Here is a 25,613-nt window from a genome sequence, read left to right on the forward strand (position 1 = left end):
AAATTTATTTATTTATTTTTTATTTTGAGGAACTAAGTTGCTTAGGACCTCACTGAGCAACCTCTGAGGCTGGTCTCCAACTTGGGAGACATTGGGATTACAGGTGGGCACCACTGCACCTGGCTGTCAAGGACATTTCTAAACCAGACAGTAACCAGGAACTGCCCATCACTACATATCATCAAATAACTCTTGTCTGATGACAATATAAAATTAGACTAGCAAGTTTGCTATAATAGTTTATTTAGATGAAACCATACTTACATAGAATACTGCCAAGTTGGGTAAATCTAAAGGAATTCAGTGTTTCACTACAAGGGATTTGAATAGTTGGCATTTTACTATACAATGTTTTATAGTGTTCAAGTGGTGAAAACAAACATTAGCAGAGCAGATCAAAAAGTTAAGAAGTATTAGCAGTGAGAAAAATGTCTTTGATGCAACAAACATGGCCATTTGAAATTTATTTAAATTGTAACTGAAACTGGTAGAGAAGTTCAAGCTATAAGGGACCATTCATTTTAACCTATCAAAGAAGATTAATGAATACTTATAAAATTACTCTAGGTAAGCAAATATTATTACTGTTACTTAAAGGAGTTTAAATATTGAAAATTATGTCAGATTTTACCTTTAAAGAGATTTTCTGAAAACACCATTTGTTTATATTTAACAAAATGTTGAAGACGTCTCTTTCACTCATGGTTTCGTATATATTTTTAAGCAGCAGGAAGACTACAGGGCAGAAACTGAACTCCTGATGGCAAGAAATTAAACATGCTTTCAATAATCCAGTAGACTATTATTTCAAAGTCTAGTATTTGTAATTGAATTACACCGATACAAGGTATTAATTACATAATTATACAAAATAAAAGTCACTCAAAATCTTCTCAAACTTTTTCAATGCAAGATTACTTTGTTGTAATACAAGTTGGTAAGTCATAAATCAAAATACTGGCATAAAAGGTCAAATGTCTTTTTAAAAAATTATTATTGTAGCAAACATGTAGATAATGCCCACATGCTGAGTTTTATGTTTAAAGAACTTTTTTTTTTTATTGGCTCTGACTTTACCCTTTCTGTTTTTCCTTTCATCAAGCTGAACAAATTGCTTAGCTCCTTCAAGTATAACCTCCCACAGTCTCATTCCACATGTGGACACAAAAGGAGGCACAGGACCCAAACTGATCTCAGAGTAAAGATGAAGATTTTTCTATGATTGGGGGAGAGTTTTTATCTCAATAAACAAACAAAAAATGTATTGTGTCAACCGCTACTGGCAGCTATTTTGAGATTACAGTGGTAGCCAGTCTATGGACAGAACCAAGACATTGCAAAGGACAGAGTGGAGAGAATCATAAAGGTATGGAAATGGTGTCTTTGTGTTGCTTCATTTCCAGTCTGCCCTGTTCCCTAAGAGCCCTGATAGGCTATAAAGTACAGTGCCTTTTTGTTTAATTCAAAATGTTTTATTCTTTGGTTTTGGTTACTTAAGTCCAAAGCATTCTTGATGGAATCTTTGTCAAATCAAGGCAAAATCCTTCTAAGGCTTTGATGTTGATTATATAGTTATCTTCATGAACACCTTGATTTTAAGATATTTAACATATACATCATTTTTTTTTTTAATCGCTGACAACACAGTGAAGAGATTGAGATACCGAAGGAATGGTTGTTATTAGCTTTTTCAGTTATTTCCCAGAGGCATTTTTTCTTCTTTTTTTAGTTGTTGACAGACCTTTGTTTATTTATTTATTTGCATGTGGTGCTGAGAATCAAACCCCGCACCTCACACTGAGCCACAATTCCAGCCACAGAGGCATTTTTTCAACTTGACTAAAACATTGAGTGTTTAGGGTTTTAAGTCAAATGATTTTTTTTTTTTGCCAAAATGAAAAGTGTATTGATTTAATCTTGAACTTTAGGTTCACCCTATTTATATGTTTGCTATGGTTTCAATAAGTGTCTCCCAAAGACTCATATGTTAAAGAATTGGTCAGCAACCTGTGGCACTATTGGAAGGTGGTGGAACTTTGAGGTATTGGGTCCTAGTGAATGAAGTTAGGTCAGCAGGAGGGGTGCTCTTGAAGGGGTGACTGGGACCCCAGCCTTTCTTCCCCCTCCTCTCCTCTCCCTTCATTCTTTGTCATCATGAGTTGAGCAGGCTCCTGTGCCTCATGTTCCTATCATGGCTCAAAGCAACAGGGTGTAATAAGCATGGACTAAAACCTCTAACACTGTGGGCCAAAAAAGACCCTTTTGTGTGTGTGTGTGTGTGTGAGAGAGAGAGAGAGAGAGAGAGAGAGAGAGAGAGACAGAAAGAGAGAGGGATAGATAGATAGATATTGGGGATGGAACCAAGGGCCTCATGAGTGCTCTACCGAGACAGGATCTCATTGAGTTGTGCAGAATTTGTGATCCAACTGTGTCAGCCTCCTGAGTAGTTGGGATTATAGGTGTTGCCACCACACTTGGCCTAACCCTTCCTCTTTTTAAGTTTATTTTCTTAATTTATCTCAGGTTATTATGTAAGAGTGAATGAAAGCTACCATGTTTAATTTTCTTTCTTTTTTGCTCCTCCTTCTCTTTCTTCTTTTTGGCACTGGGATTGAACCCAGTGATGCTAACCTCTGAGCCACATCCCCAGTCCTTTTTATTTTTTATTTTGAGACAGGGTCTCGCTAAAGTTGCTTAGGGCCATGCTAAATTGCCTCAAACTTGCAATACTCCTGACTCAGTCTCCCGAGTTGCTGGGATTACAAGCATGTGCCACTGCACTCAGCTCATATGATTAATTTTCATATCTAGACTGAGTCCATCAATTATAATGGCAAAAGATGGGAAGTTATTTTTTTCACCCATTTTAATAGACTGAGAGTTTTTGATCCTTTCACATGAGTACTGTTGGAAGGTAGACTTCCTAATTCTTCCTATACCTGGTTACTCTTGATTCCCTAAAAAAGAAGTGGCTAATTTTATGTTTTGGGAGATGCCATAACAATCACATAAAATATATATCCTTTTAAAGAGAACAGATGAAGATAATAAACTGTTAGTCTGATTTTTTACTCAAAGAAACATAGAAGAATAAGGGGGAGGAGGAGAAGAGGGGAAGGCAGAGGAGGAAAAGGAAGAGGGGAAGGAGAAGAAGAAAAAGAATGAGAAGGAGAAAGAAGAAGGAAGAAAATATCTTTGTGCTTCTTTACCAGAAGATAATCTGCACAGAAGAGATTAAAATATAGAGCCATTATACAATCTCTCTCTCTGCCCATTATACAATGTTTTGTTACAATGTATTCATTTGATAACGGTGTTTTGTTGTGTAATGCCAGATTCCTGGGACCCCAATAGATCTCCAGGAGCTGAATCCAATGCAATCACACAAGTCTTTATTGCAAGCTTGAGCCTGGACTCATAACCGTTCCGATGCAGCGGTCCTTTGTCCAGTGAGATTTTATAGGTTTGGGGGGAATACTCTATGCATCACAACATCACACAGCAGATCATTCCATACCACGGGAAAATCAAACCACAACTCTTAACATTGATTAGCACATTCACTGGTGGGAACAAGTTGGGTAGGGGTGATTGGTTAATACAAGAGGGGGATTCCTTTTAACTGATTGGTTTAGGCCACGAGGGTGTACTTGCTAAACTACGTGGTTTCCCACCAGTTATCAACCACCATAAGCTAGTGGGGGGTCATCTGGCATCCCAGGTATTTTCTTTGTCTCAAGCTGACTGGTGGTTGCTAGGGAGTTGCTATAGGTCCTTACCTAGCCTGAGTCAGGGAAACCTGGCACTGCAGACCTCTCCTGTTATTTACAGACAAACAACTCAGCAGGGTGGGTATGTGCCTAGGAGTGCTCTGTGGGTTTTTCCAAGGACAAGGGTCACACCCCCTTCCTTGGACAGGCGTTGCTCTGAGGTAGAGGCTGGTTTCTCAAAAATGGAGTCACATCAGTTTCTCAGTTGCTTCCTTTTGTTTCTGATATGTACTGGAGAGTATCCTCCACCTCATTCTATGCCATGAATGCAATTTCCTCCAGGAAGTATAGAAAATAGACAGGTCATATTACTTTCTATCAAGTTCCTTCACACCAAGGCAGGAACAGATGCTAAGTTGGTCTAATGCTAGGTTGGCTGGGAGCCCTGAGCAGAAATGCTCCATGTCTTTTTGCTCCATTGCTGAACACATTGCTCAGTTCAGGCCCAAGACTGCCAGATGGTCAAAGAAACCACGCCTTCCACAGAGGTCTGAAAGCAGGTAACACCTGAGTAGAAGTGTATTGAAATAAAAACAAAAATCCTCTGACTCATCTGAATACTGAATAGGAATAAAGTGACATTTAAAAAATTGTTTGGCTTAAATTTGGTGTCTTGATTGATTTCATTTCATTGGCTTGAATGGGGTTTAAGACATTGCTTAATGAGGGCAGCAGCTGTAACATTGGCTGGTTCTAAGGAGGAGACAGGTCACAGCCTGGCATTCACTGGGCCATGTTTTCTTAGTGGGCAGAGTGATACCACAAAACAAAACTGGGTAGACAGTTTATTTGTTCACTTTTTTCCCACACAGGTATGGCAGGCCATCCTCTCCTTCCTTTTTCCATGTGGTGATCACATATGGGCAGGGTGTGTGGCTCTTTTTGGAAGGATCTCAGCATCTTTTCATTTTTTTGCTTTTAACTAAATTTGAAACATTTCCAACAATATAGAACGACACTAAAATCTTTAAATCCTGTGACATATTATGAAGAACATATTGTGAATTTATTTTATCCAGGAAATGAATATCCACAATGAAATTAATGCCTACAGTATTAAACTCTTTCTGAGGGAAGCAGAAATGTAATTTAATGGTTGTGAACAACCATGTTAGGTGATCAAATATATTCAGAATATTCAGTATCCTGATTTAATTTCTTATTTCCTTTCTTCTGCAAATCTTAGATTTATTCTGCTCTTTCTCCCCTTGGATTCTAAGGGAACTTAGATTATTGACTTGAAACATTTCTTGATTTTCTTTTGTCTTAATTTTGCTATATCTAATATGAATATGGCCACTTCTGTTTTCTTCTGATTAATGGTTGCTTGCTGCATACACATTTAGCTATTTGCCGCTCAATACTATTGTGATTATGTCCCACAAATTTTGATATTTTATATTTCCATATTCATCTAGTTTAGTGTGTGTGTGTGTGTGTGTGTGTGTGTGTGTGTGTGTGGCGGGGAGGGAGAGACGGAGAGAGGGAAAGAGATGTGTGTTTGTATTTTAATTTCCCTTGGGGCCTCCTCTTTGATCTGTGAATTATTGGTAATGTATTGTTTAGTTTTAAAGTATTTGGAAATTTTCCTGTTATCTTAATACTTTGATTTCTTGTTTGAATCTACTTGGTTGTGGCTAAAGAACATACTCTGAATGATTTCAATTCAGATATCACTTTATTGAGGTTTAAACTTGTTAAAGTTTGTTATAGTTCTGGATGTGATCTATATGTTCCATGGAAACTTGAAGAGAATGTACATTGTGTACTTTGAGTATTCTGCAACTAGATCTTGATAGATGGTATTGGTTGAGCTTCTAATAGTCTGATTTTCTCCCTAGTTGTTCTGTTAATTGTTGGGAGAAGAGAGTTAACATCTCTAACTGCTATTGCAGATTTGTCTATTTATCCTTTCAGTGCTGCTTTTTTTTTTTCCCCTTCACATAAATTCTCAGTTGTTGTTGGGGTGTACACATTCAGAACTGCTGTGTGTTCTTGGAGATTCACCATTTTATCACTATTGTCTCCTTCTGCCTCTGGTGATTTTCTTATGTTTGAATTTTGTTGTATCCACTTTCTTTTGGTTGCTTGCTATATTTTCTCATCATCTTATTTTCAATGTGCTTAAAGCATCAGATTTGAAGTGAGCTTCATGTAGACAGTTATGATTAAGTCATGTTCTACCAATTGTCTTTTAATTGGTACATTAGGAACATTTATATTAATGTAATTTGATATGTTTGGGCTTAGGTCTGCCATTTTATTCATTTTTCTATTCCTTTTGTTTTTGTATTTTTTTCTTGCATTCCTGGGAATTAAGATGTTTTAATAGTTTATATTAATCTATCCATGGTATTTTTAGTGTATCTCTTTGTAAAGCTTTTCAGTGACTTCTCTTGGTAGTATAACTGTTACAGTTTGGTGTCATGTCATTTTACTAGTTTGATTCAACTGTGAAAATTTTACTTACATATATGTTCCTTAGCTGTCCTTGTATGACTACCTTAAATATTTCTTTCATATGCACTTAAAACTATACTAGGCAGTTTTATATTTTTTTTGCTTTGACCTTCAAAAATAATTTAGAAAACTTAAAAAAGAGGAAAAAAGATTATTATAATTACCCAGAAAAAAAGACTATCATAATTTTCCCCCAGAAGGTCAAGAATGGGAATTTATTCTTATTTACATATTTTTCTGGGTTGAACCCAGGGCCTGGAGCATGCTAAGCAATTGCTTTACCACTGAGCCACATTCCCAGCATAAAGAACAGACTGTAATCATTTTTACATAAAAGATGCTACAGAAATGCAAACAATAATTTTATTATGCCTTCTGCCTAATTAAGACCTATTCAACATTTAAAAAGGTGTAGCAGGGCAAGGTGGCACAGGCCTGTAATTCCAAGAACTCCCGAGGCTGAGGCTGAAGGATCACAAGTTCAAGGCCAACCTTGACAATTTGGGGAGACCCAGTCTCAAAATAAAAAAAATAAAAATAAAAAGAGCTGGGGATGTAGTTGAGCGGTAGCCTGCAAGTGCGAGCCTCTGGATTCAATCCGCAAAACCAAAACAAACCAAACAAAACCAAACACAAAACGCCCTACTTTACTCTTTGAGCAAAAGACGAAAGGAAGATCGACAGTGCGCATGAGCACAAGAGTCCTCCGGGAACGGAGGTCCGGACGCCAAAGAGAGGGAAGGCGTGGCTCCATCCTGGCCTCTCACTGGTTGCGCCCCTCAAAGGCAAATTGCACAGAACGTCACGAAAGGTCTGTACTTCCGTTTCCGGCAACTCACGTTTCTCTTTCTTCCTGTCTGGCTGGAAAGATGGCGTCCCGTAAGGAAGGCGCCGGCTCTACCGCCACCTCTTCCAGCTCCACCACCGGCGTGGTAGGGAAGGGCAAAGGCAAAGGCGGCCCTGGAGATTCGGCCGTGAAGCAAGTACAGATAGATGGCTTGGTGAGTGGACTTCTGTCACCACAGGCCCACGTGCGGAGCGCAGTTCCCAGCCTGACCCCGCTCGCCCTGTCCTCGCTGCCTTCCCTTTGGGTTTCGTGAGGCCGGTCCCAGATTTTCCCCTAGTTCCCTGCTCTTTCCTTTCTACTTTTTGTTCGGGAGATAGTACAGCCATCTCTGGCTTCTGATGGGGCAGTTGGGGACAGATAAGAAGCGTGAGGGTGTATGTGTGTGACACATACTTGGTCTTGTTTTGAGATGTCTGGGAGAGAAAATTTGGAAAAAGGGCTTCTGGGTGCCAGCAGTTGACGGAAGGTGTGGAGAAGGATTTAAGACCCTAGTTTAGGGCTTTGAAAAGGGGAGAGTGAGGGAAACAACATTGTTTCCTTGCCTGGGCTTCTGACACCTGTAGCTTCTCAAGAGATTTACCTTGTAGTCACTCTAGTGTAGTTCAGCGCTTTACTTGAAACCGAATAATCATAATGAAGTCTTTTGTGGTGTTAATTCTGAACTATATAAAATGCCTCAGAATAGCCTAAAATGTATTTAGTCGTTAGGATTTATGAACTAGGACATTTATGGAAATCTTGGTTAAGGGATTGGACAGATCTAGAATCACGAAATTTTATTTCTATTGTTACAACAAAAGTGCATTTGTAGGACTTTTTAGCTTTAAAAACATTCTTCCTGATTTTCTTAAAAAGAAACTTCCTCTCTTGGATCCCTCCGTATTAGGTAACTTTCATGTTTTTAAAGGTTTGTTATTTTCTATTAGTGAAGACCTTAGACATTTATAGTAAGGAAAGGTTTTTAAATTCATGTGCAAGTTGTAATTTCAGGGGCTATGTTTGAGGAAATTACTGATAATTTTGATCCAGCATACAGCTGAAATTTTGAACTGACATAAGTAAACTGGTTTAAAAAAGGTGGCCTGGTTTGAGAGTTCATTCAGTCTTCTCATCTCTGTCATCCACTAGCTCTGGGACCTTGGCAAGGTTAACTTTTCTAAGCCTCACTTTCTTCATTTGTCAAGTGGGGATGAGAACTATCTATGACAGGGTTCTTGTTTGGATTAAGTGAAAAACAGTGATCTTCACTAATCACTTAAACTAGTTAGTTGTGGTTATCATTGAGTTCAGTGTCTTTGGAGGGCAGAGTTTGAAAGATGCAGGCAGAAGGGTTACTTTGGAATGTTCCTTCATTTCCATAATATTTTGAACAATAATATATCTTCTACTTACTGGTATTTTGGGCTTTCACTGCTTATTGGAGGAGAGATGCATGTTCTGGAATAAATGACATTTAAAAAAATTTTTTTTAGATGTTGATGAACCTTTATTTTATTCATTTATTTGTATGCGGTGCTGAGAATCGAACCCAGCGCCTTCACATGCTAGGCAAGTGCTCTGCCACTGAGCTACAACCCCAGCCCCTAAATGACATATCTTTAGAGACTGCAAATTTTTGAGTGGACTTGAATTATACCTGCAAAAGTAAATACCACTTATTCACTAGGGAAATGTTTAAGTCATTTCTTAGGAACTTATTTCTTAATAAATTTGCTTATGCTTCAAAATAATCCTTTGAATTATTTAGTTTCCTGAGTTGAAAAAGGCAACAAGTATGAGGCATGAATCTATTTATTGGAGGTAATTTATTCAACAAATATTTTAGAACATTCTTCTAAGTGCTAAGCACTTCTATTGAAGTCAAAGAGCCGTCTGTATTTGTAATGTTTTATTCTTTTCATTTCACTGTTAGTAGAATCTGCTATCACTAGTTCCCTGAATTAATTAATTAAAAAAAGATCAATGATAACATTAGCAAAAGAGCTGTCAATGACATAAAAATATCAGTTAGGCAAGATAATGTTTATATTATATAATTTAAATACTTACAAATAAACATTGCTAACTAATTTTCAACTTGGAAAATATAACATCGAGAGTATCTTTGAATCCCCTTTCTTCCCCTTTTCATCTCTTCCTCTCCTTTCTCTTCACTTTATGTAAATCACCATTGTGAGCTTTCTTTGATTTCTTTACAACTTCACCAGATTATTTCTAAACAAATTAAGTTTTGACTATTAATATAAATAAATGAATAAAGTATAAATTGAGTTGTATAGTTTCTCATGTTTTGAGTCTTGAGATATATCTATTTCATATCATGATTGTTAAGTTTTAGGATGTTTCTTGTTAGCTTTACTTTACTTGGTAGTGTCATATTATTTTCCTAAGCAGTTGTATCACTTCACATTTGTCCCCAGTAGTATATGAGGAGACCCAGTGTTCTACACCTCTTTTACCTTTGGTGGCTAGACTTCTGTCCTTTCTACTATAATAAATTAGAATAGTATCACAGTTTTTCATTCCAGTAGACTTGTTGTGTCTCTTATTGTCTCCTGAAAGGGTCTCGTGTTTGGTATAGTGTTGTGGAATAGAAGAGTGGATTTTTATTCTAGTTAAGTGCTCTCTTTGTAGACAAGATCAAGCTCCTTCCTGTTGAACTTTCCATGTAAAACCCACTTACTTTCTCAGAACAATTTGAATCTTACCCTTTTTCAGTTCATTAGTTCCTCTCTACTCCTAAGTGTGGTCCATGCACCAGTAAGATAAGAACAGCATTGGCCTGACCTGAGAGGTTGTTAGAAATGCAGACAAAAAATATCATAAATTCTCAACCTCCTCTCTCGACCTGAATCAGGTTATATGTGTAATATTGTTTGAGAAACACTTGGTCTGGTCCATATTGACTTCCTTTCATTGAACTTTTTATAATTGATAGCAGCATGTATTCATTTTTGTATGTGATCAGACATGTCAGTTACTTTTTCAGTTGAATGATAATAACTCTTTGGTGTAAGACATTTGTATCCTCCATCTTTTCAGTGCTAAAAACCCATTGCCATTAAAAATTGTTACCTTTTAAAATGATAGGTTTGATGATGGAATATTTCTGGAAAACAGATTGAATAGTCCTGCTGTCAAGCACAAAGAGATTGTTGGAGTTCTTTTGTTGCGATTGTTCATTCTCTCATTTATCATGTGGTACCCAGTAACAGATTTTATTGTTTGTTAACACTTTTTATTTTGCAAGTAAAAAAGTCTGTCATGAATAAAAAAATTATCACCTTTTAAGCTTTATTTTCCTATATTTGTAAGAAGTTATCTTACCATTTTAGTATATTGTTAACTTATTGTTAGTTTCTCGTCCTGTGGTTTTGTAAATAAGGTCAAGTATATTATTAATTAATGGGAAAGCCTGAGTTACATTTATCTCTGTTGTCATTTAGTTGTCAACTCATGTCCTCTCATTTGAGCCCTTGTTATTTTCTGAACCTCTCATTTACTTGTTGCTTGTTTGTTTCCTCATAGTAGAATATCATCTTCTTGAGAGCAGAATCTGTTTCAGGTGTATTCACTGCAGTATTTCCAAGTGTCTAGAACAGTGCCTGACATATAGGAGGCATCCAAACACTGAATGAATTCATATAATTCTGTTGTGGTAGTTTTATTGAAAATGAATCATGAGAGCAAACTGAGTAAGTCTTTTGTAGGATAATAAGGTTAATAGAATATTGGTGAGAAAGGAGCACACAGTTGAGAATATTCAGAAACTAGTTAGTTTTATGAGCTTTGTTCATATTTCATCTTTTTATTCGTTGGACTTTCATCTTCAAGAAAATCACTCACGTTAATTGAGCACCCAGTATTTATAAGACCCTGCACAAGAATGTTTAACAGTATTTTTAATCTGGCTTTAGTGGAGAATAAATAGGTTATTTCACATATGAATTTTTCAGTCAGATAACTTGAAAGTCTTTCAAACACCAAAGCTTTTACATTTTAACCATTTTAATTATAAATCCTTCTGATGTATATTATCTAATTTTCTACCATTATAGGTGGAGAATATTGAACATAATCTCACTTTTTTGTGACTTAGTATAACCATTAAGAATGTAAATTATTGACCCATATTGGACAGTATTTCTCAAAAATAGGGTGGACCAAAGGGGAGGCAGGAGGGGCCGGGGGGAAGGAGAAAAACTGGGTAATGAAGTTGACCAAATTATACTAGGAGCAGGTATGATGTATTACAGTGAATTCAGTTTTATAGATAATTGTAATGCATTGATTAAAAAATAATGAAATAGAAGGAAGACCAGTAGAGTAGAAGTGGTGATCAGGGGGAGGGAGGAAGAATGGAAGAAGGTCATCTTGGTAATTAACATGGAGAAAACTATATCATATGCATTTATGAATATGTCAAAATGAACCTCAATATTATGTGTAACTATAATGCAATAAAAATTAAAAAAGAAGAAAAAATTCCAAAGGGTAGTCCTAGTCTTTGTATTTATATAATGAATGTCCTATGTCATTGAGTTTAGGTTGGGTGCTTTTTGTTTGTTAAATTTATTTCTTATGCCCTTGACTTCTAGCTTTTTATTTACTATAGATGAAAAACCAGTTAAGCATTCTTGTTAGGATTATTTCTAACCTTAGAGTAAGTACACTCTTGAATGAGGATTAAATTAAGTACACAGCCTGACGTCTTGACTGCTTAGTTTTATTATTTTCTCAGACAAGGAAGATGTTATTACTTGTAAATAATAACTATTTTATAAAAGAAAAAGGCATTTGACATATATTATTGTATCTTGGTATACCTCCATTAACTGATAGGACTAGTATTATTTGGATTATACATATGATTCATCCTCTTACAGAAGCTGAGTGCTTTTCAAAGACATAATGCAGCCTATCCTAGAGCTTGAATTCAGATCACGTCTTGTTATCCTTGATTCATTTTTCTTCTATTATTTCACCTGTTTCCTACATTTTAAGGACTTGATGTTTATTTTTATGTAACAGGTACTTTATAAAGTGCTTCTTGACTTACAGGGGTATTATCTCTTGGTAAACCCATTGTAAGTTGAAAATATGTTAAGCCCAAATTGCATTTAATAACACCCATTCTACTGAACATTTGGATTAGCAACATAGCATACTGTAGCCTATTTGTTTATGCTCTCATGGCTGGCTGGCTGGCTGGCTGGCAGTAGGGCTCACTGCTGCTACCCAGCATCGTGAGGAAGTGTCTCACCACATATCTCTAACTTGTGAAAAGATAAAAATTAGAAGTTTGAAACCAAACTGCTATCACTTTTTTTACACCATTGTACAATCGAAGATTTATAAGTAGAACCATCATAAATCAAGACTGTAGATTACATAGCATTGATGTCATAAGAGCTCTGATGTAAAGAACCATTATTCCCATTCTATAAATGAGGAAACTCTGATAAACAGATTTATGCGACTTGATTAATGTCAAAATGAGAGAAATAGAAGCTAAGTTGAACACAAATAATCCAGTGTTCCTTGTTTGGTCAGAACATATATTTTCTAAATTTAGGTTTCTTAAATCTGGTCATATTTCTCACTTTTTATTGTGTCTGCCAAGCTTTCTTGGATGAAAGCTTCTGATTTTAGCATTTACATGAAAATTTGGGTGCATTTGCTTTCAATTCAAAATTAACTCATAATTTTGTTTTGGTAAAATATTTAATCTATCATACTTGCGTATTATTTTATTTGGAAAGGTATGAGATACAATTTCAAGGGAAGATAGCTTTAGTTTTTTTTCCCTGTAAATTACTTTTAGAAGATCATTCTATAAAGTGTTATACCCAGTGCAGATTGAGTACCAGAGTACAGTGTAACATACACACCCATCTATTTGATGGTAAACCATACTGTTTAATCAAAACTGAAAAGGCTGAAATGGATACCTGAATATATTGGAGTAGTGTGCTGTATTTTTGTTAATATTGGTATCAAGCCCAAGCATACAAGAAAAAAAATGTGATTCAGAAAAGTAGTGGTAACTTAGTATTAACTTAGTGAAAATAATGAATTTTTTTTTTTACTCTTGACACTGAACATCACCTGTATTTTTTTCATCACCTTTATTTTTGATAAACTTTTAAAAATCTTGTTTTATCTCCAAATAATAAATAAACTAGTCCCTAAATGGCACAGGTATGCAGGTATCCTGATGATTATATAAAAATTTTCTGCCCTATACTTTGTATAATTCTATCCCTGTCCACAACTAGTTTCATTTGATGTAAATGTAAATTGACACAATACATATATGCTAAATAAATTTTTAGAAAGAAAAATGTACATCTATATTGTAAGAAAACTCAGGGAAACCACAAAAATCCATAAGGAAGAAAGTTTTAAAGCTTTTAACATGAATTGGGTAGTACCATTATGATTTGGGGGTTTATCTTTCTGGTGTTTTTCCTGTGCTTAACAAATACATAGACTAGAAAGTCTTCATTTTAAAATTAAGTGTGCATGTTTATATGCTTGTTGTAGTGATTTAATTCAGTAAATATTTCCTTTTTCTTAGTGTTACCCCTATCTGGAAAAGTCTCAAGCTTCTGGCTTCATCTTTGATTGTTCCTTGAGGTTTTACTTAGATTCTCCTAAGGATCACTTTTTTTTTGTTCTTAAATTTATCATTGTATTGTCTGTGCTATTCATTTCTAGCTCTCCTTAACTATTGCAAAAGCCTTATGTAACTGGCCTCATAGGCTTGATTTTGTACTTAACCATCACACACAATACTACTGAATAAATTATCCAATAGGAATAGCTGTAGCCCTAAATCTCAAAAACTCTTTGGAAAATCAGCATTCTACACTAAATAAAACCAAGTGTTATTGCCTGATATTCTAGGTGTTTTCAGCCATCAATTGAGGAATTATAGGCACTATTTTTTTTAAAAAATATTGTTTTAGTTGTTGATAGACCTTTATTTATTTACATACGGTGCTGAGAATTGAATCTAGTGCCTCACACATGCCAGGCAAGTGTGCTACTGCTGAGCCCCAGCCTCAGCCCCTGTAGCCATTATTTTTAAGTCTGGTTTACTGGTAGCCTTTCAAACAGTTAAACTCATGATATTTTCCTTTTGGAGGACCCCCGCCATTTTATATTTTATACAGAAATGTATAATCTTAAGTATACATTCTGAAGGATTTTTTGACCAGAAAGATGAATAGACCTTATGGACTTACTATATAGTGTCCTTTGTTTTTGTTTTTGAACCCAGAGGTACTTAACCACTGAGACACATCCCCAGCCCTTTTTAAATATTTTATTTAGAGCCAGGATGTTGTTGAGTTCCTTAGGGCTTCACTAAGTTGCTGAGGCTGGCAGGGATTACAGGCATGCACCACCATGCCTGGCTATAAACAGTTTTAATACTGGAAAGTAGAAGCCCTTTTAATCTATTAAGTCTGTCTTTAATTATAAAGACAATACACTGGGCAGTATGGGCACATACTACACAAATCAAAATACAAAAGACGAGATAGTAAAAAGAAACTCTTACTGGCTGTCATCCCTGTTTTCCAGCTACCTCTTCTCAGTCACAGTTTGTTTATGTATATTAAGTATGAATTTATTTATTTATTTATTGTGGAACTGGGGATTGAATTTGGGACCCTTTACCACTGAGCTATACTCTCACCCTTTTAAATTTTTTTTGTATTTAGACAGGATCTTGCTAAATTGCCAAGGCTGGCCTCAAACTTGGGATTCTCCTACTTCAGCCTCCTGAGCAGCTTGGAAATTACAGGTGTACACTACAACGGCCCATAGTTATTCTTTTTTAGCCCCCCCCCCATCTATTTTAGCAAATTCTTCCTGCTTAAAAGGCCTCCAAATCACCTAAAGGTTTTCTGTTTAAGCAGTTGTCAGTGCTCCTGGATATAATAAAATCAAATGTGTTAGGAAATACATAATTTATAGCAGTTACGATTTTTTTTGAGAGGAAAATTTGTAGGTTGGGTTTCTTTTGTGTGTGTGTGTGTGTGTGTGTGTGTGTGTGTAGATAATAAACACGGAAACTTAAACATCTTTAGCAGTTAACTTTAAATTGTGATTGTGTATTTGTACATTTAATTGCATCATTATACTTTTCCTAAGTTGAATTTTTATGAGACAAGTAGTGTTCTTTTGAATTTCTTTTTTTTTTTAAGAGAGAGTGAGAGACAGAGAGAGAGAGAGAGAGAGAGAGAGAGAATTTTTTTTTTAATATTTATTTTTTAGTTTTTGGCGGGCACAACATCTTTGTTTGTATGTGGTGCTGAGGATCGAACCCGGGCCTCACGCATGCCAGGCGAGCGCGCTACCACTTGAACCATATCCCCAGCCCACTTTTGAATTTCTTGAAACTGTGTTTCCCTTCTCCCTCTTTTCCCAACAATTATTAGTTGATTAAACTTTAAAAATGTGGAGCATCAGTGATCATTAGGTTCAAGAAAATAATAATGAAATGTGTTCTTTACAAAATGAAATAATATAGAAGTGATATTGATTAAGCATACTGGAGCATTGTACCTAGTCCCATGTGTGTCATGGGCTAAATATTTTTTTTTTCTCCTATTAAAGTTAATTAAATTTCTTTCACATCAAAACTTAGCAGCAGTGATTTAAATCCAATTTATTATTTGACTCAGCCAGTTATAAAATGGAACCCCTATCCCACTTGAGCCATAAAATGTGTTAATTTAAGACTAATGCAGTTTTCTGCTTTTTGAATTTACATTTTGGCAAAAACTACCTTCTTTGTTCAGTATTAGAAAAAATGATCTAGGCTTAACCAAATAAGAAAACTGCCAAGTTCACAGATCAGTCAAAAAAAAGAAGCCAGAATTAAATGAAAGTCTAGATATTGACTTTACAGAATATGCTAAGGGGAGATTTTGTGGTATTACATTTTCTTTGAGAATAAAATTTTTCTATAGTAATAGCTATTCTCTGACAATGATTGATGTGAGAAATTCATGCTATGGGTCTTACCTCCCAGAAGCTATAAAACTGGAGTAAAACCAACTATGAATTGTGTATCCTGTCTGACCCCTTCTTCAACTAGCCAGCAACTGGTGCAGTTTGGGCTTTGATTTTTATTTCAAAAAGAAATAAAAAGAGGATCTTGGAATGGACCTTGCCCTTTCTTTTGAGATAATGATCTTTTAAAGGGAAATTATGTACACATCCATATAGAATATTTTGAGTAAATCAGTTTAATTGTATTCTTTATCATTTTTTAAATTTAATTATTTTGTTTATTTTTATGTGGTGCTAAGGATCAAACCACTGCCTCATCACACATGCTAGGCAAGTGCTCTGCCACTGAGCTATATATAGCCCATCCAGTTTAATTCTCTTCTTGACTTTTTTTTTAATGCAGATTTAAAAAGTCTTGTTCTGACACTTTCTGGTATTAGTCTTTATAAGATTGTTATGAGAGATAACTCTAGGATAATTTTGTGTTAGGTGATTGACTTTTTTTTTTTCCCCCTTTTTTCGGAGGCAGGGGGAGAGGGCGTTGTACCAGGGTTTGAACTCAGGCACTACACCACTGAGCCACATCTCCAGCCCTATTTTGTATTTAGAGACAGGGTCTCACTGAGTTGCTTAGTGCCTGGCTTTTGCTGAGGCTGGCTTTAAACTCACAATCTTCCTGCTTCAGCCTCCCAAGTTGCTGGGATTACAGGGGTGCACCACCATTCCAGGATAGGTGATTGCTTTAAAAAAAAAATTTTTTAAAAAATATTTTTAAATTTTGATTTGGTGCCGAGGATTGAACCACGTGCCAGGTGAGCACTCTACCACAGAGCTACAACCCCAGCCCAAGGTGTTTGATTTTTAATGTTATAATTTACATTTTAATAGGCTGAAAATCTCTGAGGAATGGATAGTAAACATTCCAGTTAGTACCCCACATGTCAGTATCCTGAATGTACTTGGCATATTTTAGTCACTTTTAAAATATTTATTGGATGGGCAAATGAATGGATAGTGAATGAGAATAGGTGCACTGTTTGTTGTAATAATAGCAGTTATTATGGTGGTAGTTAATATTTACTGAAGACTTAGGCATTGTATGCAAGGTACTTTGGGTTTATTAGGTTTTAATCTGCAACAGTGCTAAGAGATAGATATTGTCTGCTTTATTCTATAGGAAGGAGGTGAGGCTAGGATAGATAAGGTATTCTTAAGCCACAGAGCTGTCACTCAGGCTTTATTTTGTATTCTGGTATCCAGTTTCTTAACTTTGCTACTAGTTTTTACTGTATTTATGGACCAGAGGGCACAGTTGTATAGATAGTAAGAAGATTTCATTTTTAAGCTTTTAGCTAAAGATTTTTCTTGTACTCAAACATTATTTTCACAAATAAATAAGAATTTCTAGAATTACTGTGTACTAGACAACAAAGGGAGGATAGTGCTTAGAGGCTTGAATGCTAGGCTTTCAGCTGGGCTACTTCCTGGATGAATATTTTACTCTTTGTCTTAGCTGATAATTCAAAGGGATGCTCTGCTGCAGAAATAAAATTGTTTTTACTCCTTATAAATTAAAAATTTAAAATAGTATTAGAGCTGGGCTAGGGTTGTGGTTTAGTGGTAGAGCACTTGCCTAGTATGTGTGAGGCACTGGGCTCGATTCTCAGTACCACATAAAAATAAATTAATAAATAAAGTGAAGGTCCATCACCAATTTAAAAATTATTAAAAAAATAGTATTAGAGCTAAGGAAGTAATGGTCTTACCCTGTGGAGAGGAGTATGCCTGTCATCTCATAGAAATGCAGAAATATTAATCTTAGTTCTTCAGGAGGCTGTGGCAGGAGGATCTCAAGTTCTGGGCCAGCCTGGGTGCAACTTAATGAGACTGTCTAAAAAAAATACGAAAGGGCTGTGGGTATAGCTCAGTGTAGAGCATCCCTGGGTTCAGTAATCAGTTACCCTCCCGCACCCTCCCCCCAAATAAAGGTCAGAGAGAAAAACATGAGCTTGGTAGTAAAAACAATTTGATGTTCCTGTCTATTGATAATGGTGTATTTGAGAAACTTCATATTTGTGACATAAATTAAGATAAGAAAGAATTATTTACTTACTAATGTTGCAGGTTTTGTGGTATTCAGTGTGTGGGTTATGGTTTGTGAATGCTGGTCTGCAAGATAAGCATAGGATTGAAATTGAGTCATTAGAAGCTTTCATAGCAGTTTCATACTGCTGTAATAGCCTAGTGTGACCGTTGCACACTGTTTCTTTAAAAATTTTTACTTTTCTAATAAATGATTTAAAACAAAATTAACTGAAGTATTGGTCTGTGATGGACTGGGGGAAAATAGCTTATTTACTGATAGCTTGGAAGCATTATTATAAATGATTTTTATACACTGTTTTAGTAATAGCTTCTTCCTGTAACTAGTGTAATAATATTTATAGAACCATATAAAAAATAAGTAGTTTCATGAGCCAGGGGTGGTACTTGTCTGCAATCTCAACAGTTTGGGATGTTAAGGCAGGAGGATCCTAAATTCAAGGTGAGTCTTGGTAAACTTGGCCAGATCCTGTTACTAAATAAAAAAAGAAAAGGGCAACGTTAGAATGCTCCTGTGTTCAGTCCCCTGTACTACTGCCAAAAATAAAGCAAAACAAAACACACAAAACTGACTAAAGTAGTAGTGTGGTCACTAAATACCACTAGATTTACTTAATTTTAGTTTTAGCATCTCAATTTGAGCCTTTTTAAAAAATCTGTGAACTATCTAAAAAGATGAACAAGTAGTTCAGTGCTTTGTTTGCTATAGCTATGCCACACAGGTTGTACCCAGCAACATTCACAATGAGTTCAGTTTTATAAAAGCAGATTAAAAATAACAGTATAGCTTTGACAGTTTTAACTCAAGTCTAATTATTTTAGTTGGTTTTTCAACAGATCTTTTTTATGTCTATTACAGAGACAATAGCAAACCTGCTGCTTTTCCTAATGGAGGTTTAATATAAATAATTTCATACAAAGTTGAATTGCTGTGTTGTTTTGAATTGGCACATTATATGCTTCTTCTGAACAGTTCTCTTGGCTTGTTGAAAACTGACTGCTACTACTAAGAGTTATCTCTTTTACATTGGTGGTATGTACAGTTACAGATTATGTGATAATTTGGAGATATATGTTCATTAACATCTGCAGTGGAATTGAAGAGCAACCACAGCAATAAGAGATTTGAATTCAGAGTTAACAGGTGTTGAAGAAGATATTTGTTCACATGAACAAACAACAGATTTTTATTGCTGGTTTTTAAATTTTGTAACTTTTTAGTGTTAAGGATCTCTGGACATTTGAGGAATGCCAGGGAACTTTGTTTCTGTCTTCAGAAAAATGCCTTTAAATACATAGACACAAAATAATGCTGATGATTTTAAGAAATTCATAGATATCTTTAAGCTCACCCATGACCTTTAAGTGTGAATTTCTTTTTAGGGCTTTGACTCTTTGAGAAATAAACTTTTTGATGTAGAGTTAATGGGTATTTTGAACTTATTTTAAAGCATTTTTTTTTGGTGGGAGAAAGTGAATACTTGAATATCCAATTTCTTTGATAAACAAGTTTTACATCAGCAGCAGGTTTTTCTAGAAGCTGATTATTAGTTTCATTAAGCATTAAAATACTGTTTTTAGGTATCCTAATATAATTTAATATATTCTTGATTACCTAGTCTTATAAACTTGAGTGTGTATACATATGTATATGTGTGTATGTATGTATTATACATAATGTAGGGATATAGTAGTGATTCTTAACTTAAATTCTTGGACCTTATAGCATTTTAGGGATCTTTGAACTCAGAGTAAAATTGGGAGTGGGTGCATATTTGAATTATTTCAGACTTTTTAAAGGCTTCATTTTTAAGTTAAAGTAATACATACAAATGTACAGTTTGATGAACGTAGGTGATTGTAAATAGCTGTGTAACTGCCACCACAGTACCCTTCTGCATTCAGTATCTTTCTTCTCATCTTAGCCCTAGGCAACCACTTATATCCACTTTCTGTCACTATTGTTTTGCCTTTTCTTTTTTTTTTTTTAATATTTTTTAGTTATACATGGACACAATATCTTTATTTTGTTTATTTATTTTTACGTGGTGCTGAGGATTTGAACCCAGTGCCTCACATGTGAGAGGCAAGCTCTCTGCCACCGAGCCACAACCCCAGCCCTGTTTTGCCTTTTCTAGAATTCCTTATAATGAGATCATATAGTACATAACATTTTGTTTGACCCCTTTTTTTGCTAAGTAGTATTCTCTAGAATGGATAAGCCAAAATTTGTTTATAGTTCTGCATTTGGTGAACTTTTGGGTTGCTTCTGGTTTTAGGCTACTGTGAGTAATGCTGTTAGGAACATTTGTAAACATGGCTTTATGTGGGTATATATTTTTATTTCTCTTGGGCAGATTCTTAGGAGGAGGTGTTTGTCTCATGTGATAAGTTTATATTTAACTATAAGATACTGTACAATTGCTGTTTTCTACCTTCTCACCAACAGTTTTTATAGAGTTCAAGCTTTTGAGAAAGGTGTTAGTTCTTGAACCTTTTTGAAAAGATTTCAGTTTCCCCTTACTCAAGACGAATTCAAGACTCATTGGGCCCAGGCGCAGAGATTGGGGTACAACTCATTCCTTGGCTCTTGTGGATTGTATGTGGACTTGCCTTTGGACATTGCTGCATTTAACTTGCAGGGTTTACATCTTCTGATTGTATTTCCTTTTCTAGCTTGGCTATGTATTTAAACTTTTAAAACACAGTTTATCCAACATTTCTACATGTATGGTAGGGGTAGAGTAGGTTTGAGGTACTTCACACTGGCATATTACTAGGCCTGAAATTCTCAGATTCATTTTAAAATAGTTTCCTTTTTACTTCTGAACCTTACCAGAGTTATTATCTTTTAGAAGAATGTTAGATGTTATCTTCATAGGTGTGTTTAGCAGGGAAAGATTAACCTTGACACCAGTCTTAGAAATATTGCTAATTAAAAGCCATACTAAATTTTTCTTGAAAAGATTTCATGAATATATTGTTTCATAACTCACTAATAAAATTATATGAAATTGATAATTATGAATTTATAATGTTATTTTAAGATATGACTGCTTCTGCCAACAGATTAGTTTTATTATTATCTACTGGTGCTTTTAGAAAAACATGAAAGAGTGCCATCCTTGTCCCAGTCCTTATCCATCTCTAGGTCTTTTTGTTTCCAGAAAATAACAAGTTGTGTACTTTATGAAAAGTAAATATTAAATTTTATTTAAACAATTTAAAATTCATAGTTGTTAAGTAATCTCTGCATCCAGCTCTTCATAGTGCTGACTGCTTGTTCTCTTTTGGGGTTTCATGACTAAGAGGTCTTTTTCTGGATCCCCTAGTTAAGGCTACTTCTCTGTCCCTCCTCATTACATTCTCTCCTTTCTTTTCTTCCTAGTACTTTTCACAACTGTAATCACATCAGTTTTCTTTATTGTCATTTTAGAAGTTCTTTTTTTTTTTTAATTTGAATAATGTAGTTTATTTAATCCTATATAACCAAAATAGTATCATGTCAACATGTAACCAAATAAAAGTGTTAAGGTGATACTTTGCAATTTTTTAAAAATTTAATATTTTTTTATTCTAATTAGTTATACATGACAGTAAATGCATTTTGACACGTCATTTGTAAAGGGAGTATAACTTCTCATTCGTCTAGTTGTATATGATGTGGAGTTACACAGGTTATATAATCATATATGCACATAGTATAATAATGTCCGATTCATTCTACTATCATTCCTATCCCAGTGCCGCCTCCTCTTCCTTCCCTCTCCTCTGTCTAGTCCAAGAATAGAAGTTCTTAAAGTGTGGGCATTTTGGACATTATCTTAAAGAATTTCCAATGTTCAGACTATTTTAATAATAATATATAAGCATTTTTTGCCAATTTTACTTTCATTCTTTTTCCAGTGTTTAATGGAGGTTTCCAGATGATCTGTGATTTGTGACATCAAAAAGATGAAATGCAAAAACAAATGATACCTGTTTTCTATTAAGCCATACATTAAAAAAACATACAAAACTATAAAACATTGGGATTCTTCTGATTAATTTTTTAAATTTAATTTTTATGAAACTTTGAACTCAGTTTTGAATCCTGATTATTTTTGTTTTGAAAAATAGTTATTTTCATTAAAATGTAGTGTATTAGTATGTAATATGTTTGTTTTTATTTTTAAGAACTATTTTGAACATTTTTCAGTTTGAGTTTCTTTTTTTTGCGGGGGGGGGTGCGGTATTGCATTGAACCTAGGGGTACTTAACTACTGAGCCATCTCCCTTCCCCTTTTTATTTTATAATTTGAGACAGGGTCTCACTAAGTAAGTAGCGTAGGTCCTCAATAAGTTGCTTAGGCTGGCTTTGAACTTGTGATGCTCCTGCCTCAGCCTCCCGAGTTGCTAGGGCTACAATTCCGTTTGAATTTAATTATTGATATAAAAGTTCCTTGGGATCCATAATGATTTTTAATTTTTAGGGACTGTGGTATAATATTTGTTGGTACCTGTCACAGAGCTAAAGTCTTTAGAATTTCTTGAGTGATAAGGAGTGTCTTTTGCGCCCCTTCAGTCTATTTTACTGGGGTGACTTAGAATGCACCTGGCACCAGAAAGACCAAGTGATTAGAGGATTAGAAGTTTTGAGTCTCACTGACCTCTGGGAGGGTAGGTGGGCTAGAGATTAAATCCGTTAAGGTCTGTAAAAATTCTTGAATAATGTTTGATGAGCCTTTGGTTTCCGAATACTTGGAGGAGCCAGGTCCAGAGACTGGATTCATATACCTTGTCCTTTGCATTTCTTCATCTTACTGTTCATGTTCATCTATATCCTTTATAAAGCCCTTTATAATAAACCAAGAAATGTTAAGCAGCTTGTTTACCTGAGTTTGGTGAGCTGTTGGAGCAGATTGTTAAATCCAGCCAGATGGTTGTGGGAACCCCTGATTTATAGTGGTTGGAAGGAAGTTGAACAGAAGCCTTGTGATTCTGTGCCAAAAGTTTCGAACTCTTTCTGTAGTTACTGTTTATTAGTGACATCATATTTGCGAGAAGTTATTATAGTTATCAAGCAGCAAAATCTGTATTTTGGTGACAGTTCAATTGTTTATTATGATAGTGAAAGGTTTTGATTTCTATAGGGAGGTCTTAGAGATTTTGCGAAATCTTCCATTTAGGAAGGATAAAAGATTTTACTTACCCTTCTTAGTTCTTCAAATTTTAGTTTTATTTGAGTTCTTGTGTAATTAATTTATTTGGATATTTTAGATTGACATTTATATTTTATCCTGGATTATTGAGAATATTTCTTAGAATTTAAATCTTTGGCCTGGGGATATACCTCAGTTGGTAGAGTACTTGCCTCACCATGCATGAGGCCCTGGGTTCTATCCCCAGCACCACACACACACACACACACACACACACACACAAAAGGAAATCCTTTGTTGCTTTTAGACTTTGAAACAGTTTTCTTTCTTTCATATTTTAAACAGTAGTATTGTGTTCATTAGAGATTACGTAATGGTCTGCTTTTTCAAATAGTCTATACTGAATAATAAACAATAGTAGAAAAAAGTTCCCTTTAGGGCAGTTTCAGCCAACAAGACATCTGTTTACTATCTTGCAGGTTGGGATTCTTGGCCCAATTTGAGCATGCAAACCTCACAAATCTTTTAGATAGTTCTAGAGACAACTGACTATTCAGAAATCCATACTTACTATGCAGGGCAAATCAAATAGTTTTAAGCATTCGGATCCAGAATGTGACAAAGTTTCAGAAAATGTAGGATTTAGTACTTAAGGTTTCTACTGGCCAGTTTACTTCTGTCTCTTGAAGCATAATTTATTGAAGAATCCTCATTTACCCATTGATTTATAGGGTAAAGAAACCTCATCAGTGCTAGTTCATGAGTCTTAACTGTTGGATCAGGCCATAAAACCTAAGACTTTCTGTGGTACAAGAAGACTTGGTATGCTTCTAATATGGATTGCTGGTTATTACCTTCCTTCTCATTTCTGTACTGTAGAGAATGTTCCAGTTAGGGCTGAATTTCCTTATTATGGTTGATATTTATTGCTTTTAAAAATGTTCACTCTTGTTCTGTATTTCTCAATGTTCTCACTTTTATCAATGAAGACTCTTAAAACAGAGGAACGAAAACTTGTAGTTTAATCAGTAGTGTGCCTTGAGATCCCCTGAGGTGTTACAATAAAACATAATAAAAACAAAGGAAGGCTGCGCCATACTAGTTCATTAAAGTTAGAATGATGTAGGAAGTTAGAATTGGAGAATCTAAAAACAAAACAGAAATAAATAAAATCCCCAAAACACAATATAAGAACCCAACTCAAATAATTAACCCTGAGTTCCAGGAGTGGGTTAATTATAAAGGTCCCCAGATGTCTCTAATATGTATACAGAATGAGGCTCTCTTTTTTATTTATCTAAAAAAGCTTTTCAGGTTATTTTGTTAAGTGGAGAATCAAGTGATGGCGAGCTCCTGAGTGTGTAGGATCATTTGTGACACTAAACAAAATATATCATGGGAGTATGTTTTTGTTTTGGAGAACTATTACTCTTTCACTGTATCCACTTTTAAAAGTAAGAGCAGGGAGCATGACATCAATAAATAAGATGAATTTTAAAAATGCATCAACACTGTTTATGGACAGAGGCATATGGTTCGTTGGAGGGAGAGGAAATGAGACGGGTGAGCCTGAGAACAGGATTTTTGTAGGAGAACATTGCTGTCTTGTGACTTGTGAGGATAGCATTTGTTGCTAAAGATTAAAGACTGCATTTTATTTTGGAAATACTGGCAGTCTGTTTTTGATGCTATTTTACTTTCAGTGACCAGGGCACAGCAGTATGACCATGAGCACAATTCCCTCTTGGCCACTAGTCCTACACTGAGCTTTTCCTATTCCATGCATGAATCCCTTCTGCAGCCCTGGTTACAAGGACTTTACAGAGCTGTTGACACTGCATCTTATGTGTTTCAACTTTGTTATAAACATGTTTGAAGCAGTTGAAGTTAATAGCAATTGTGAAGGTAACTAAAAATTCCTGGGAGTCAGAAGTTAAATCTCACTTCTTGGATTTAATAATTGTGTGTCAAATTATCTCTTTTCCTTATACAAAATGGGAAAATAACTGACTTCATAGGATGGTTGTGAGGATTAAATGAGTCATTCATTGCATGTAAGACACTTAGTGGAGTGCTTGACATATCATAAATGATCAATAAATTTTTATCATTTATTCCTTGAGTAAAATATATTTTGAATATCTTTCCTGTGTCAGTACCTGTTTTAGGTTTGAAGATATGATGTTAAGTAAAACATCCTTCATTTTTATGAAAACATTTTTAAAAGTGGAGACAATGAGCAGAACATGGATTCTGTTTCACTTA

At 35.2% G+C, this 25,613-nt stretch overlaps 1 protein-coding gene across 1 annotated transcript in view; it reads left to right on the forward strand.

Moving 5' to 3' along the window:
* Nucleotides 1-7,065: 7,065 nt before the first annotated feature.
* The window catches only part of Eif3h (eukaryotic translation initiation factor 3 subunit H), a 91,537-nt gene continuing 72,989 nt past the window's right edge, over nt 7,066-25,613 (forward strand). Inside the window, exon 1 of the mRNA XM_027949761.2 lies at nt 7,066-7,231. Within this exon, the coding sequence (XP_027805562.1) occupies nt 7,100-7,231 (132 nt within the window). The 5' untranslated portion in view covers nt 7,066-7,099. The remainder of the gene's footprint in view (nt 7,232-25,613) is intronic.

This window comes from Marmota flaviventris, chromosome 15, assembly GCF_047511675.1.
Source record: "Marmota flaviventris isolate mMarFla1 chromosome 15, mMarFla1.hap1, whole genome shotgun sequence".
NCBI classification, from domain to species: Eukaryota; Metazoa; Chordata; class Mammalia; order Rodentia; family Sciuridae; genus Marmota; species Marmota flaviventris.